This window comes from Pipra filicauda, unplaced genomic scaffold (genome assembly GCF_003945595.2).
Source record: "Pipra filicauda isolate LSUMZ 115617 unplaced genomic scaffold, ASM394559v2 scaffold379_size694699_pilon, whole genome shotgun sequence".
Lineage (NCBI taxonomy): Eukaryota > Metazoa > Chordata > Aves > Passeriformes > Pipridae > Pipra > Pipra filicauda.
Genome location: NW_024104508.1, coordinates 90,926 through 106,163, shown reverse-complemented (window position 1 = coordinate 106,163; position 15,238 = coordinate 90,926). Strand labels below are relative to the sequence as shown.

At 35.8% G+C, this 15,238-nt stretch overlaps 1 protein-coding gene across 4 annotated transcripts in view; it reads right to left on the bottom strand.

Moving 5' to 3' along the window:
• The window catches only part of TOP2B (DNA topoisomerase II beta), a 64,253-nt gene that overhangs the window by 7,645 nt on the left and 41,370 nt on the right, over nt 1-15,238 (bottom strand). For all 4 annotated transcript variants that reach the window (XM_027722009.2, XM_027722011.2, XM_027722010.2 and 1 more), the window contains exons 19-31: nt 12,406-12,527; nt 11,424-11,572; nt 9,961-10,192; nt 8,422-8,556; nt 7,773-7,973; nt 5,951-6,146; nt 5,702-5,793; nt 4,393-4,548; nt 4,180-4,263; nt 2,904-3,101; nt 2,433-2,577; nt 1,054-1,212; nt 28-235 (exon numbers count right to left, since the gene is read on the bottom strand). In XM_027722009.2, coding sequence (XP_027577810.1) covers nt 28-235; nt 1,054-1,212; nt 2,433-2,577; nt 2,904-3,101; nt 4,180-4,263; nt 4,393-4,548; nt 5,702-5,793; nt 5,951-6,146; nt 7,773-7,973; nt 8,422-8,556; nt 9,961-10,192; nt 11,424-11,572; nt 12,406-12,527 — 2,077 coding nt within the window. The remainder of the gene's footprint in view (nt 1-27; nt 236-1,053; nt 1,213-2,432; nt 2,578-2,903; nt 3,102-4,179; nt 4,264-4,392; nt 4,549-5,701; nt 5,794-5,950; nt 6,147-7,772; nt 7,974-8,421; nt 8,557-9,960; nt 10,193-11,423; nt 11,573-12,405; nt 12,528-15,238) is intronic.

Genomic DNA, 15,238 nt, shown 5'->3' with positions numbered 1-15,238 from the left:
GAAATCCTGCTGAGTTACAGTACTTACTCTGGAGATGGCTTTGATTTGGCTGGGGAGAAGTCATACTCATCTTTTTCTAAACTGTCTGAAGGAACAAATTCATCCTCTCTGTCATTTATAACTGGAGAGGCTTTTACTTTGAGCTCATCCAAATCATTATTATTGTTAGCATCATCATCATCATCGGCATCATCTTCTTCTTCTGAGAAGTCAAAAGTATACTTGGGCCTCTCAGCTAAAAAAAAAATCACACATATACACATTTCAAGATAGTTGTTTATGTTACGTAATACACATACATAAATAAATCGAAGTGGAAGTCAGTAAACAATCCCTGTCTCAGACTACACAAGATGAAAGACTGGCAGAAAATAAACTTGTTTCAGCCTGGAATAAAGGGACATAATTTAAACTGTTACCAAACATCTAATACCATCTGTGGCTTGCTCAGACACCTTCAGCTAATGGCATTATGCAGACATCACTGCATAAGTACTTTTAAGGAATGAGAATCCTTCACTTAAAATTGAAGTTTTCTTGAATCTTCTTCTGAACCAAGTGCCTGAAAAATTCATCAACAATTTTCCAGAAAAGTCTGTGTGTTTTTTTAAAACTATACAATACTTACATATTTTCCAAACTTTTAGTTTTACTTTTCAGAATTTTTTTGATAAATTTTTAGTAGCTTTTTGGGCCTTATTTGACAGTATTATTGCATTAGAGTAATTTTTTTGTTGGTAACGATATTATCTTGTATGTTGTATTTATGCATGTTTCTTGTATAATTCACTAGAGTTTTGTAAGTAATTTCTATTTTAGTGTTTAGAATAAGGGCAAAGATTTCTGGAACAAGTTACAGAATCTCTCATATTAACTTTTAAGTTCCTAGTTCTGACATTAAGAGTTTTTTTTCACTAACCAGACAGTGAAGAAAACGTAATGCAAGCTACCTGTAGGAAATAAGGTCCTAAAGAAAGGCTACAGTCAAACAAAAATGTAGTTTCGTAGTTGAAACTTTCAGTCACAACACACAGTTCATAAAAGCTTGGGTACCTGCAGCTCTCCTAAGCAGAGAGTCTCTTGGAATAATCACAGGCTCATTCTCTTCTAAATCACTTTCAGACTTGGATTCATCATCTGACCACGGGTTTCGTTTCTTCACTTTTTTTGCACCGGATTTTGTAGATGATGGTGTTCTTCTTACCCTAGTGCCTGCCACAAGTGAAAGTATTTACTACAGTCAGGTTAAAAAGTATTTTCGTCTTTTCTAATTGTTTATGATGCACAAATTCAGCATAAATTTTAATCTTAAAAAGTTCTCTTTTAAATGATCTAAATTTTCTTTTCCTCCCCGCAGAAAGATTTAACATGATGAAATTATTTCACACAAAACCTGACCTCCTGCTGCCAAAATCTGTTTCATGACTGAAAAACATCAAGTCCCTGCTCTTTTGCAGTCAAACTTTCATTTTTTTTAACACTTGTAGCAGTTTTCCATTAAAAGAACACGCAGTTTTCCATTATTCAGGGAACATGATCAGAAACAGTTATTGGAAAAATACAATAAGCATGGGAAGCAGGGGTACCCTATTGTGGGGTGTAACAATGTGGTCAGTGAATTGCAGGGCAAGCTCAGGTCAAGCTGGTCTAATTTGCTCTGGGCTCATCACTGTCTAAGGTAGATTTGAGCTGCACATACACAAGTCTGTCATAACTGCACTCAGTTAATCTATTCAGGTGGGATAATCCCCTGAATAATCAAAACCAGATCTTATCTCAGAATAATTATTTGCGTAACCACATTTTATTCCTTCTTCAAAAAAAACCCCTCATACTTCAACCTTCTCTTCTGACTTAAGCTTTCTTTTTTGTTGCTGCCTCTCCATTACTATTTCTCAAACAGCAATAATAAATTCCTGCTAACAGAGGAAAAAGGTAAGTGAACACAGACACTGGTCAGTCTGCCAAGCCATAGCACCCGTAATTTTTGAAAGCCAGAATGACTGAATATGTCAATAGGAAAAAACATTAATCAAGTTTTACAATCTATACCATTACTCAGACTGAAGGACTGAAGGTCAGTGCCATATCCTTCAATATCAGAGAGCACACAAACTAGAAATTCCACTTTGCATTGAATTAGCCTCAGTATGTAAAAATAAACTATTTTTCTATTCACAAATTCAAAGATTTAGACACCCCAAAAACTGAAATGTAGAAAATGAAGGATCCACCACCCCCAGAAAGGCAACTTACAAAAAGAAATTTTGGCAGAGAAGTTTCAAATATTTCTACACATCTCTTTAGGGAAGAAAATCAGATGAAATTGTGATTATTTTGCTGTATTTCCCCTCTTACTACGTGTTAAAAATTTATTTCATGCCCAGTTAGTGTACACAACTAAGGTAACTATGGCTGTGTAAGGATCTTACCAGGCTCCTTCTTCTCTCTCTTAGGTTTAGGAGTTTTAGCTGCTGCAGCTGATGCATTCAGTGAGTCATCCCCACCACCCTCAGCTGGCACGCCACCAAATTCTTCGTCAAATTCCATTTTTATTGCTAAAGAATCGCTTTCACCCTAAAATGGGCAACATAAAATAAATTACACCTTGAACTGGAATGGTTTTGTAGATGATAATGAATGAAAGTAGACTAGTATATTGACATTTGTTGAATAGTCTTGCAAAGAAGATATTTCAATAAAAACACCTGAACAATAAGCAGTCACAAGAGGCTTGCAAATGTAAAAGAAAATCCAGTACAAACTTCCTCATGTATTATGTCAGCAAAACAATATAAATACAGCATTAATGATGTCTAGTGATTTGGTTTTATACTACCAGACTAGAAAAATATAGCAGTTCAATAATAAATAATCTAACTATAGCAATTGATTTGGTTTACCTTCTTCTTTTTCAGCAACTTCCTACTGGCATCAGCTTTCATGGCAGATGTAATCTGTGGAACTATTCTTCTGCCAAATGGTGATGGCATGGTTTCTTCCAACTGAAGTTTCTTCATCTTGGGTTTACCAACTTTCCCTTTTATTGGTTTGCCGACCATGCCAGCCAAAACATCTTCTCTCTCCTGTGCTTCTACTTTCTAACAAACAAGGGGAGGCAGGACGGAGGGGAACACATTATTTTTTAATGAGAACAAAGCAGAACGCAGTGATTATTTAAGATTCAGCTCCTTTTTACATGGAGTATAAGGCTTCCCTTAATTCTCTCCTGAACTGAAACACACTTGCCAGTAATGGAAAACCGACCACTAAATCTTGGTAAATTCTTCCTTATCCTGTACAGTTAAAAACTACACTTGTATTCACGATTAAAGAAATATGAAGCTTTGGACACTGTTAGACTGAAAACTTATTTCTCATATATGTGTGTGGGTACAATGTAACTTTCCAGTATTTCAGCATTTAACTTAAACATCTAGTTTTCTAGAGGCATTTTTAAGGCACATTTTCCAATCCTTTAATCAGCTTTCTTCACAGTATGCACATATAGCCGAAATACAGACATTCGAGCAGAACATTTCCAACTGCAGCTCTACCAGTAACACACAAAGAAACAAAACAAATGTCTTACTTGCATTACCCTGTGTCACTTCAAAAGACTGCATCAGCCCTTTTCAGGCAACATAGGAAGCTGAGGCTCAGCAAGTTATTCACCAATAGGAACTTATCTTTTTCCAGAGTTACTGATGAGGCAAAGTAAGGGCCTCTCATATAGTATTTACTGTTTGCACACTCCATTCCTAAATGTACAGCTTTGCATTTGATAATACTTACTGCCTAACAAACAATTAGATCACGTAACTATGTAATTATGTAACTACTGTAATTATTCACATTACCAGCTCCTAATCCCAAGTTTTTGTGTCATTTGAAAACTAACTTTTCTCCTGATTACTTTTCTTCTCTCATCACTGAGTTGGAAAAAACATTAAACGGTATAGATGCAAGAGACAATCCCTGAGGAACACAACTAGGAACACAAATAACCAATACTGATTTCCCAGTTACCACTATATTTGGAGATGTATCTGGTTTTAATTCAAAATGTGGTATTTTTAAATAATTTTGTTTAAATTTTAATAATTTATGTTAATTAATGCTTCTAGTTAAATTAATTTAAATTTAACATTTTAGAAATATATGTAAAGTAAAACATACTTCAAGCTCTTCAACAAAGGCCGCTAAGTCTTCTTTCCAAAGATCTGAAGGAGATTTCCTTTTAAGGTCATTTAGTTCTCTCTCCTAAAACATGAAAGTAGTATGTAGAATGTAAGTCACAACTGAAGTAAATGCCATCAAAACTGAACATTCCCATTAGGCACATCAGTAATTACTGCATCATTTCAAATAAGTCTTCCATGGTGTACCAACCTTGGAATCTCTGTGCTTAATTAACTCTTCCACTTTCTCTTTCGTGAGTGACCACAGAGACATGTTTAAGATGTAGTTAAAGTCAGGGCCAGAAGTTGCACCAGAAGCAGAGGAAGCATCATCATTGGCATTCTGTGAGTCCTCCTCTTCTGCAGCCTGGAGTGAAATATTCACAATTACAAGTATTAATAATCTTAGCTCTATGCATGAACTGTAACACTGCTCCAAAGCACTGTCATAAAGCAGTTAGGTATGCCCTCACAGACTGAGTAACCTTAACATTTTCTGGACCTTTCCAAAAGGTCATGTCCGTGTGACCTTCTATAGTTGGATTATTTAATCATTTGATTTAAGAAAACAAATTTGAACCTGATGCTAAACCATATGCTTTGTATGCTACTGGTTACAGATATTGGTGCTGTCCCAGCTGTCTCACAGGGCTGAGACCTTTGCCCTTCGGATATTCATGCATATCTGTTCCTTCAGAAATGAGCACAATCCTTTGGGTAAAAATGGGTATCAATACCCTGAATGTACAAACCGAGATTTGGAAGTAAATCAAAATTTCTCATAATAATACTTTTGTTGTAAAATACAACACACTGCATAGAGTTAAAATACAGTATTAAAAAAACAAATCAAATCAAACGTGAAATAAAAACAAATAGCTAAAGTAGTGGCAAAGTCACAGAAAAGGGGTGGCTGACAGAGATTTGAATCTGGTTTTCAAAGTGGTTCCATCTTCCCCATAGTAATGCATGAAATTAAACGTGTCACATATCTCTTTTGGAACAATAAAAACTTCTTGGGTTTTAAAAAACCAGAAATAAATATAGGTCAAGATCAAATTTACTAAAATAAGTTTAAAAGTCATAGCTTTATAATACTCATGTTTCATTACAGAAAACTGATGAATAAGTTATATGGAAATAATAACATTTAGCAATTAGTTTTATATATGGGGTAACTGATGCAACACTTTCTGGATCAGCCAGTCAGAAATCAAGTTGCCGGTTTTGATCTGGGTACATTAAGAAATTTGATCCTCTGCATTCCCATTTTTCAGACTTATATTATTTAGTTTTCTTCTAAGAACTACCCACCTACAATACCAACATTACATGACTGTATTTTTGTATAAGTTTAATTCTTTTTAAAAAGAAGCCAATAAGGAGTAATGAATAATGTTTTTAAAGTGCTATGTGCATTATAAATTAAGTTAGACTACTGCAAAACAAACATCTGAATCAAGTAATATAATTTATAATACTAACAGCATCAAATATATGCAGAGATTTCAGATTATTACCTTTTCCTGTGCTTCTTTCCAGGCTTTTACTGGATCAGATTCATAACCTCTCTGGACCAACATCTGAATCAAATCTCTTTTTGATCTGTTCTCTACAAGACGCACACACACAACCAGAAGGGGGAGGAGGAGGGAGAAAAGGAAAATTAGTGTCACGAAAATCAATGTCTTGAATACAAGTACTTTCTACTATACTTATATTTCCAGATTTTCCCCCACTGTTAACTATCCTAACTTCTGTTTACTCACCGATGGTAATTTTCCCTTGTATCTTCTCCAGAATGAAACGAGCCTGATTGTTAAGCTTGGTAGATTCTGCACCCAACATTCCCACGAGCCATTCCTTGCGTAAACTATAATAATGTAATCGCAAATCAAAAAACTCCTTCAAGATGTCTTGCACAGTTTCGTACTTCTTCAAACATCCCATGTGATCAAACAGCACCTATAAAATACATAATATACTTCTTGAGAGAGAGTGCGTAACTCAAACTTTGTTAACCTTTGAGTACGAGTTGATTTCTATTGCATATAAAGGCACCATACAAAAAGTGATACTTTGAAGACTGTGAACTCAAACACTACTGTGGAACTACACAGCACATAGCTAGAGAGATTTAATTTTTATTCATAAGCCGTCTTAAGAAGAGATTTATGGTAACACAGTGAAACAAAAAGACAGCTATGTAGAGAAATATGCCTAAATTGACTGAATGACTAACTTTATCTAAATATTAAAGCACAAGTCCAGTAGCAACTAATGACTCACAACTATTTAACGTAATAGTTGAAAAGCTTAATAATCCTTAATAATATTTCAGTTCAGTTGTGAAATCTGTTACTTTTCAGCTGTGAAAACTACCATCCTTCAAGCTCAAGCACAAAGTAAGAAATCATTTTTACTTGATAGGTGGAATCAATCCTGCCTGACTTCTGACATCTCCAGTTTAGACATTTATAGGTGAACTAGTCACCCTCAGTGCCCTCCACAGTTCACTGAAAGAAATAAACCCCTCTAGAGGGCAATTCATCCATCCAAAATAGCTATTTGGGAGTTGGGGGACAACGACTAACTCGCATAACTTTTTAAGATGCTTACTCTAGGGCAGATTAATTCCTACACACGCACAGAAAACAGCCCTTACTTATTTATGTCAGTAGGAAGAAAACACAGGATTAAGCTGCAAAACATTTTGTAATCTGTGAAACCTAAAACTGACAACAGGTTCTCACAGCAGTTCATACAGTTGTTTAAATGGGTGAGAAATACCATCACCTTGATTTGGTAGGTTTGCTTTTCAAGTACAATATACAAAATGGGTTGAGCAAGGCCTGTGTCCTCTTCCAATTTTATGGTCTTTAATTTAATTTTTAGCTATTTTCATATAGCTTTTGATGTATACAACAATAGCAACAGTAATGATATTTGTGCTTTGTGATAATATCTGAAAGCAGCATCTGCCATAAAAAAAACCCCAACTCTTTTTTCAGTGTCTATAAAGACAGGTTGTTTGGAAATCTTCAGGCAGCAATTATCTTATAATGCAAATCCCTCTCCTAATAGACAGGCATATATATATTTATTCACATTCTTAGTATGGTTAGTAATTTACAACACTATTATGTCTTTAGCAGCTTAAGTACAGTGTTTGCTATACCTGATAAACTAAAATTGGATTTATTTGGTGGAAACATTGGATTTTTTAATTCCTATTAGAAGAGTAACAGCCCTGCATAAAGTGCCATTTTGAAAGCGTAAGTTGACTCAAGTTTAAAACTCAAATCTCATAATAACATGGTAGAAAGTTATTTGTATGATCTACTTTACATTAACCACTTTTGGTTAGCTGCACAGGAAATTTGCAGTTACAGGAAAGCAACCACCCCAGGCCTGTCTTATTTGAAAGACTCATCAGGACTCATCATATGTTTGTCACCACTACAATTTTCTACCACTCAAACAATTTCAAACAAACAGTGCACTGTTCAATACCAAGGACTAAAGTATACTACAAAACATTTACAACAAACAACAGTAGGGATTTCTGATAGCCAAACATGAAAAAGTTACCATAGAATTACAAGTAAGACTTGTTTGAAGCTTAAAGACTTTGTGCAATCCAGCAGCTTCTGCCTGTGCAAGTTTTTCTTCTGTCATCTTCACAACAAACTTCACAGTTGTATCAGTGTGGTATTCCTTATAGTCAGAAATTAATGCTGGAGTTTTTTCAGTCCCATTCAACATAGGTTCTAGAACCTGTTCTTTGTACACCTACGAAAAATAGAGCCGCAAAAACAATAAACATTTAAAATGCCTTAAAACTGCAAACCAACTGAACAACATAAATTTTCAAAGCTTTGTGCATTATATCTGATATCAGTGATAATATAAAGAACCTGTACAGCCTGCAAAATGCAGGCCCAGGCTAGCACAAACATAAGAGGCAGCTACAAGGACAGAAAAGGCTCCCCTAAAGTGGTTTAACTATGAATTCAGCTGAAGAAGCATGTATTCTTTATAGTATGGACAGTAGATGGCACGAGTAGAAAAAACCCTCTTCTACAAAAACACACGAAAGAATGAAGCCATGTTCCCTTCCATGTGTGTACAGTCATTAGAAGTTCTGTTAAAAGCTCATGCACATGTAGGATTAAATAATTTAATGAGGAACTCTTCATGTTTTTTTCATTTTATTTAAATGTATTTCACTTTTACTTACCTGGGTCCATGTCCTTACAGGAAGCTCTGTAATTTCTACTGTGTTCCTGTCCACCACAAATATTTCACCACTGACCACATACTGATTTTGACCAAGTTCCTGAATGGTTCCTTTGAAGTTTTTGTAGTTTGGGAGCTGAAATTGGAAAAAACAGGAAAAGTCGTAATAATCTTTACAGTAAAATGTTGGAAAAATATCTGTTTCCCATACTCCATACAGTTATCACTTTATATTGCACTAATCCATCAACTAGCCTCTCATGCCTGTGAAAATCTGAAATCATACGAAAAATACTACAGAAAAAATAGAATGCGCACATGCGAGTGACAGGACCAAGTATCCTAATGTCCACAGAGTAGAAAAATGATTTAGAAGATACAGTTGAACCCAGTGAGGTGGTGAGGTTTTGGGTTTTTTGTTTGTTTTTCTCTCTTTTTAAAGAAACCTCCAAACACAAGGCATGACAGAAAGCAAATTAACACCCCAGTCTCACAACAACTTTACAGAAGTGGTGCTACCTCCCCTAATAACTTTCAATTTTGTGCTGTTTGGCAAAGATAGTGGAACCCATCCAGTTTAAAACTTAACTACAAGGGTGGGGAACTTTTTTTAACTGAATTGTTTCCCTTATCCAGCTTACCACGTGGACACAAACACATACCATCATACAGAAAGGAGCTAGATGGAGGCAGAACTGCCTCTTTCAACCACAGTGAAGCTTCAATTGACTGTGAGACTACACAGAAGGCCTAGGAGTCCTAAAGGAAGGGCAATGGATTGCATTAATTTAAAAAAAAATCTACTCATTGTTCCCAAGAATTTGCAAAAGGAAATTCACTACGTCATGAAAATTGATACTGCAAACTTAGTGAACTGTGACCTAAGTAGAGAAGACACTTCTGCTTCTCTGACTTGGTAAACACAGCAAAGTAGCAATATTCATCAGTTGTAAAAGAAAGGCTGCATTAACTGTATTTCATCTGTTGGTTACAGATATTATGGGTTCACAGGTATCCTCCTGTTCGCATTTTTTCATGTATACACCACTTCTGGGACTTCTTATAAAATTTTAAATAAATAAACAGAAGCTAGATGCAGTTCAGAAGGTTGCTTGCAACAATAATATCTTGAACAGCAGCAATATCTTCTCCTCTGCTCACAGATATATAAAAGAGAGAACAATTCCGACAAGACAGAGAAAATATTAAGTTTGGCTGAAGATAAGTAGCAATACTTCCAAAAAGAAAGAGTGGTACAACTTTTTACTCTACTGTCATGCCATAACTTTCAACTAAAAAGGCTTACAGTCAGCAGACTGAAGAAAAAGTCCTCTAAAATAATTGGAAAAATTACAAATTGCAATGGTTTTGCTTCGAGGTAAACTTCCCCACCTCACCCCAACAGTCAAGTAAAGCTTCTACACAAAAGTACTGGGACAAACCAGCTCAGATATTCCAATAACCATAAAGTTCTAGAATGACAGGAATTAATTTTGTAGGTACAAACATATAAAATACCAATATATACTGTTATTTTTACCATTGGGTGGGGATCTAAGCCATCCAGCATTCGTCTGACATTGTTTACAATCTCTCTGGTATCGTAGTTTGGAAGTTTGCATGCCCATCCAGTACCAATTCCTTCAGCTCCATTTACTAAAACCATAGGAATGATGGGAATATACCATTCAGGCTCCACACGCTGGTTGTCATCATAAAGGAATTTAAGCAAGTTATCATCCACTGATGGAAAAAGTAGCCTTGCTAAAGGGCTTTGAAAAAGAAAAAGAAGAAAACCATTTAAACTCAAGTCCAGCAAGTAAAGTACATGTTGCTTTAACAGTCCTTGGGCCTAGGTACGATCTTTCTGTAGATTTTTATGTCTTCCTTTCTCTTTGCCATTCTGATGCTGAAAAATCCAGTGTGTACATACTTCCCGAGATAAGGAATTTCTTTCAAATGGAAGAGCGTGTTCGTAACAGATGAAGTTTGTTTATTTCACAGTAACACACGTACCTGATACACTAGCAACTGATGACATTTAAAATCCACAAAATATCATTCTTTGAAGCATTCAGAACACAGGGCTCAATGTGACACTGAGGCACCCAGTAACAAAGCAACACAGTGTGCAAAGAGTTGCAAAACTGCCTTGCTTAAGTGTAGAACTAGCAGTTTCTGAAAATGCTACAGAGTTTTTGCTGGTGACTCTTTTGCTCATCTAGAACACTGTCATGGGTGAATACAATTTCCAGCACCTCATGCAAAAAGGGAAATGTACAAAACTAGGTTGCTACAGAAGGAACATGGATAAGAAATGGACTAAAACTTGATACTTACATATAAAGCTTACAATTAGAGGAAAAGAAGAAACTACAAGGAACTTAGGCAAAATATCTCACTGAAATTAGGAAAGAAAATCAGTAACATAATTTATAAAATACTGTAATTTACATTAAGGAACACATTCTAGCATTCTGCACACCAAACTGAATTTCAAGTTACTAGGTGTGAAAAATTAGCTTTATAAAATAAGGTCTTCGTTATTAATTATGTGCAATTTAGTTTGATATGAAGAAACTCATCCAAAAGTAAAAGAATCAATCTGAACTTTGAAGTCTAGGCTGAATGGCAGGACTTCTCACCAGGTAGCAACACCTTTCTATTATGAAACTGAATAGAGTTCACACTTGAACAGGGGGACTGAAAGCTACTTCTTCAAGAAGTCACGATTTAAGATTGGTACCTAATTTGAGTGATCTACACCTTCAATCTTCAGCCTTGCACTTTTATGCATGGAAAAATCATATAAAAAAATCAATGTGCAAAACCACACTTAAGAGATCCCAAAGCAGAATTTGAGCTTCTATCAAAATATTCCAATCCTTCCCTGTTCCTCTTCCACAAAAAAAAAAAAAAAAAAAAAAAGTGTTGTGAAAGGATTCGTTTCATGACAAGGCTTTTCAAAAGCATGCATTTTACATGCTTTACATTTGTAGTTACCTTAACATGGTGAAAATATAGCGAGGACTGGCAGCATCCTTTCCACCATGAAGTCTGGTGCCAAACTGACCAATAGGTTGTAGCAGATTCACATTGTTACTTCCAACAAAGTTCTGAGCCAAATTGACGATAGTCATCATTAATGCTTGCTGTAAGAAAATACACAGTAATAAGAATAGGTAGAGACAGTCTTTCCTAATTAGCCAGTAAAACCTATTTTTTAATGGCCCAAAATTGTGTGACTAACCTAAACTAAATTTTAAAAAAAGTAGTCTCCCCGAGAAAGGAATGTTGTAAACTTATTACAAGGGTTGCTGGCAAAACATGATGCTTCCTCTTCCACAGCCACATTGTCTCCCTGATTTATATGGCCTTACATTTTATGCTTAGGAAAACCCCTGAGCTTCTCAATTTTTTCTAAAGCACTTCTCTGGAGGAAGCAAAGGGGCATAATAAACTGACTGCACTTACTACTGCACAAACCACTGCTCATCGCTTTTAAAGAAAGAATAAAAGGGATGCCGGGACTGCTAATACGTAAACTCTTGCTCACATTTCAGATAAATATAAACAAAAGGGAGCTAGAAATAACCTTTCTTCTGACACAGTATCAAGTTTGTGAAGAAGAGTATCTCTGCGCTTCTTTCCTTGAAATACTGTATTTCATGTTTCAGACAAAAACTGTCCTAGCACATAGTTCCTATATCCCTTTGAGAATCTAGAAGTTACCTAAGCAATTAGTTATCTAGTATCTTTCCATTAGCCACAATGTATTTGGGATACCACTGTGCACAAAGACTTGGAAAAAAAGGAAATACCCGGTTTTATTAAGCTACATACTGTTTGGTTCCTTTTCTTTAAACGTAAATTTGTGATTAGTAGACTTACAGTCAATAGGTTTGCAATTTCAATACCACAAACATTTACGTAATATTTTATGTCGGCTAAAAATCCTCATAGCTTTACTCTCCTTCATACTCACCTCCCCATGGTGATAAGCTGACATTTCAGCCACAGAACCAGCCAGCTGAGCAACCTTTACTTCACGTTTGTCATTTCTCTTAAAGCAAGTGAACAAAACTTTGCGTTGCCCCGGTTTTAAACCTATTAAGAAGAACAATCCATTTTCAACACACACAAAAGCATTATGTTCTAAAGTAATAAACTTGTTTTGCCTCATTATAATTTCTAATCTCTCAAAATAATTCCAAACATTAAATGGAAGCAAATTCACACAGTAATATCAACAAAATAATCAACTAATATATCAAATCTTTTAAAATAATAAAAAAAAATTTTTACCAAACTCAGAAAATTACCAGGAAAGTAGAAACATAACCCTTTCAGCCAATTAGTATTATACAGCATAAAATACATCTTTCTAATAAACAGCAACTTGATCCTGAATGTATGACTTCCACGAGTCGAGTTCTTTCTATTCTACTCAGCAATATCTTTTTTCTAAGAATATCCACACAAGTTCAGTAATGACAAGTGTAACTGTAGTTTACATGTATTTTAAAGCACTCTGAATTTTTACTTTCTGTGTGAAAATCTCAATTATTGAAGAAAATTCAACAAAAAGATATGCCACTTTTAGATATTTTAGAGTTTTAAGGAAGAAGTCAGTCTCTTAGATCTTCTGGTTTACTTGCATTTCTTAGGCAACTTTAGGTACAACATCTGTGTGGAAGGGATTGCATCATATTTTCTGTATATTATCTAGAACTGATAACCAGTTCTAGATTATGCTTATTGACCTATTCAGAGTTTTAACTCACATACATTTATGAAATGCAGCAAAACATGTGTTATCATTACTACCTTGGGTCAAACATAATAATAAGAAGGGGGGGGGAAAAACCCAAAAACCAAAAAAACAAACAAACAAAAAACCAAAACAAAAACCAAAACAAAACAAAAACAAACAAAAAAAGAGACACTGACTACAATCTCCATTTTATTCAAATATGTAATTTTTTTTTTACAATAGGTCCACATCATGTTTTTCTACCAAGTCTACTGAATATAATATAATTACAGGATTTTCTTTACATAGGAGGATCCTCAATGAGTAAGAATGGTAACTAGTAACTGTGAAGAGATAATCAAAATATTCTTCCTCTTCATTTTTTTCCAGAGATTTGCCACCAGACTAGCCTGTTATATTTCACCAGATGATGCTAAAGGATGAAAACCATTGCTAGAGTACTACACCTGCTGAACAACTCACATATCCTTGCCCAGAATGCCAGCTAAAGTTGGCAGAAACACTGATAGTAATTATATATAATATTCATAACATTATATATCTATACATTATATTACAAATATACATAGACACACACAAATACATGAATAACTATGTTCCTTTCTTATTTTCTTACACTTTTGTAGAAAGAGTCTTGGAGAACTTCAATTCAAATTAACAGTTGTCTACTGCAAGTTCATTCTTTATTTTAAGTTTCAGCAAAATCATTCTGCTGTTTCTGAGAAAGCAGTCGAGAGTATAGTATGTTAAAATGAACAATGACCTCTTGAAACACACATCTTTAAAATTACCTAACTATGGGAGGAAGTAAGTCTGGAGAAGCTGAAACAGGCTGACATTCTTTGACTCCCTAGAGATGCATCTGCCACACCTAACTCAGCCTCATTCTGCAGCAAAGCTGAGGATTCATTCTACCAGGAAGCTACTGACCCTATCCCCTGGTGAACTATCTTACTCTCTCATCTAAAACACAAAAAGCTGTTGCTGCATGAATATTTTGTATGGGTCTGTAGTGTCAAGAAGGCTGACCACCTCCACTGTAAAAAATATACTGGAAAGTGGAGATAAATGCGCTCCCCCCACTCCTACTGCCCCCATGAAACCTCAAGGCCTTTTTTCTGACCTTAGTAAGCTTATGCATATGGACAATAACATGGGTGGAAATTCCAGCTCACACTGTCTGCAGACAGTTTTACAAATGAAGCTCTAGTGTAGTGTAGTGAAGCTGCTTCTTTTAATGTCCACGCTATTGCAAGGGGAGAGTTAGTAAACCTGATTGACAGAACCCTAGCAAGATTACAGGTCAGTAAACACTAGATCATTGCCTGTGGTGTAAGACTGAAGGGAGAAAACATTTGCATCTTTATCTGCATTCAGCTGCTGTCTTAAATTTTGATTATTATTAGCACTTAAAAGACCAGCTTTCTCTGATGATTTGACTAGAAACAAAACTTGTAGAGTCTGGTGAATAGGTCTGGCTACATAAAAAGGCTGAAACAGCTTAAACTTCCTCACAGAAGAAATACAGCAATTAGCACATAAATCACAGAATGGGTCAGGTTGGAAAGCACCACAGTGGGGTCATCTGATCCAAGCCTCCTGCTCAAGCAGGGACATCCTAGAGCACATTGCAGAGGATTGCATCCAGACAGTTCCTGAATATCTCCAGTGAGGGAGACTCCACAACTGCTCTGGGCAACCTGTTCCAGTGCACGGTCACCTGCACAATAAAGAAGTTCTTCCTCATGTTCAGGTGGAACTTCTTGTGCATCAGTTTCTTCCCATTGTCTCTTGTCCTATTGCTTGGCACCAGCAAGAAGAGCCTGGATCCATCCTCTTGACACACTCCCTTCAGATAGTTATAGATATTGATAAGGTCCCCTCTTAGTCGTCTGTTCTCAAGACTGAACCAGCCCAGCTCCCTCAGCCTTTCCTCATAAGAGATGCTCCAGTCTCTTAATCATCTTTGCTGCCCTCCACTGGATCACCTCCAGGAGTAACACATATTGAGGGGTCCAGAACTGGACACAGCTCTCCAGATGTG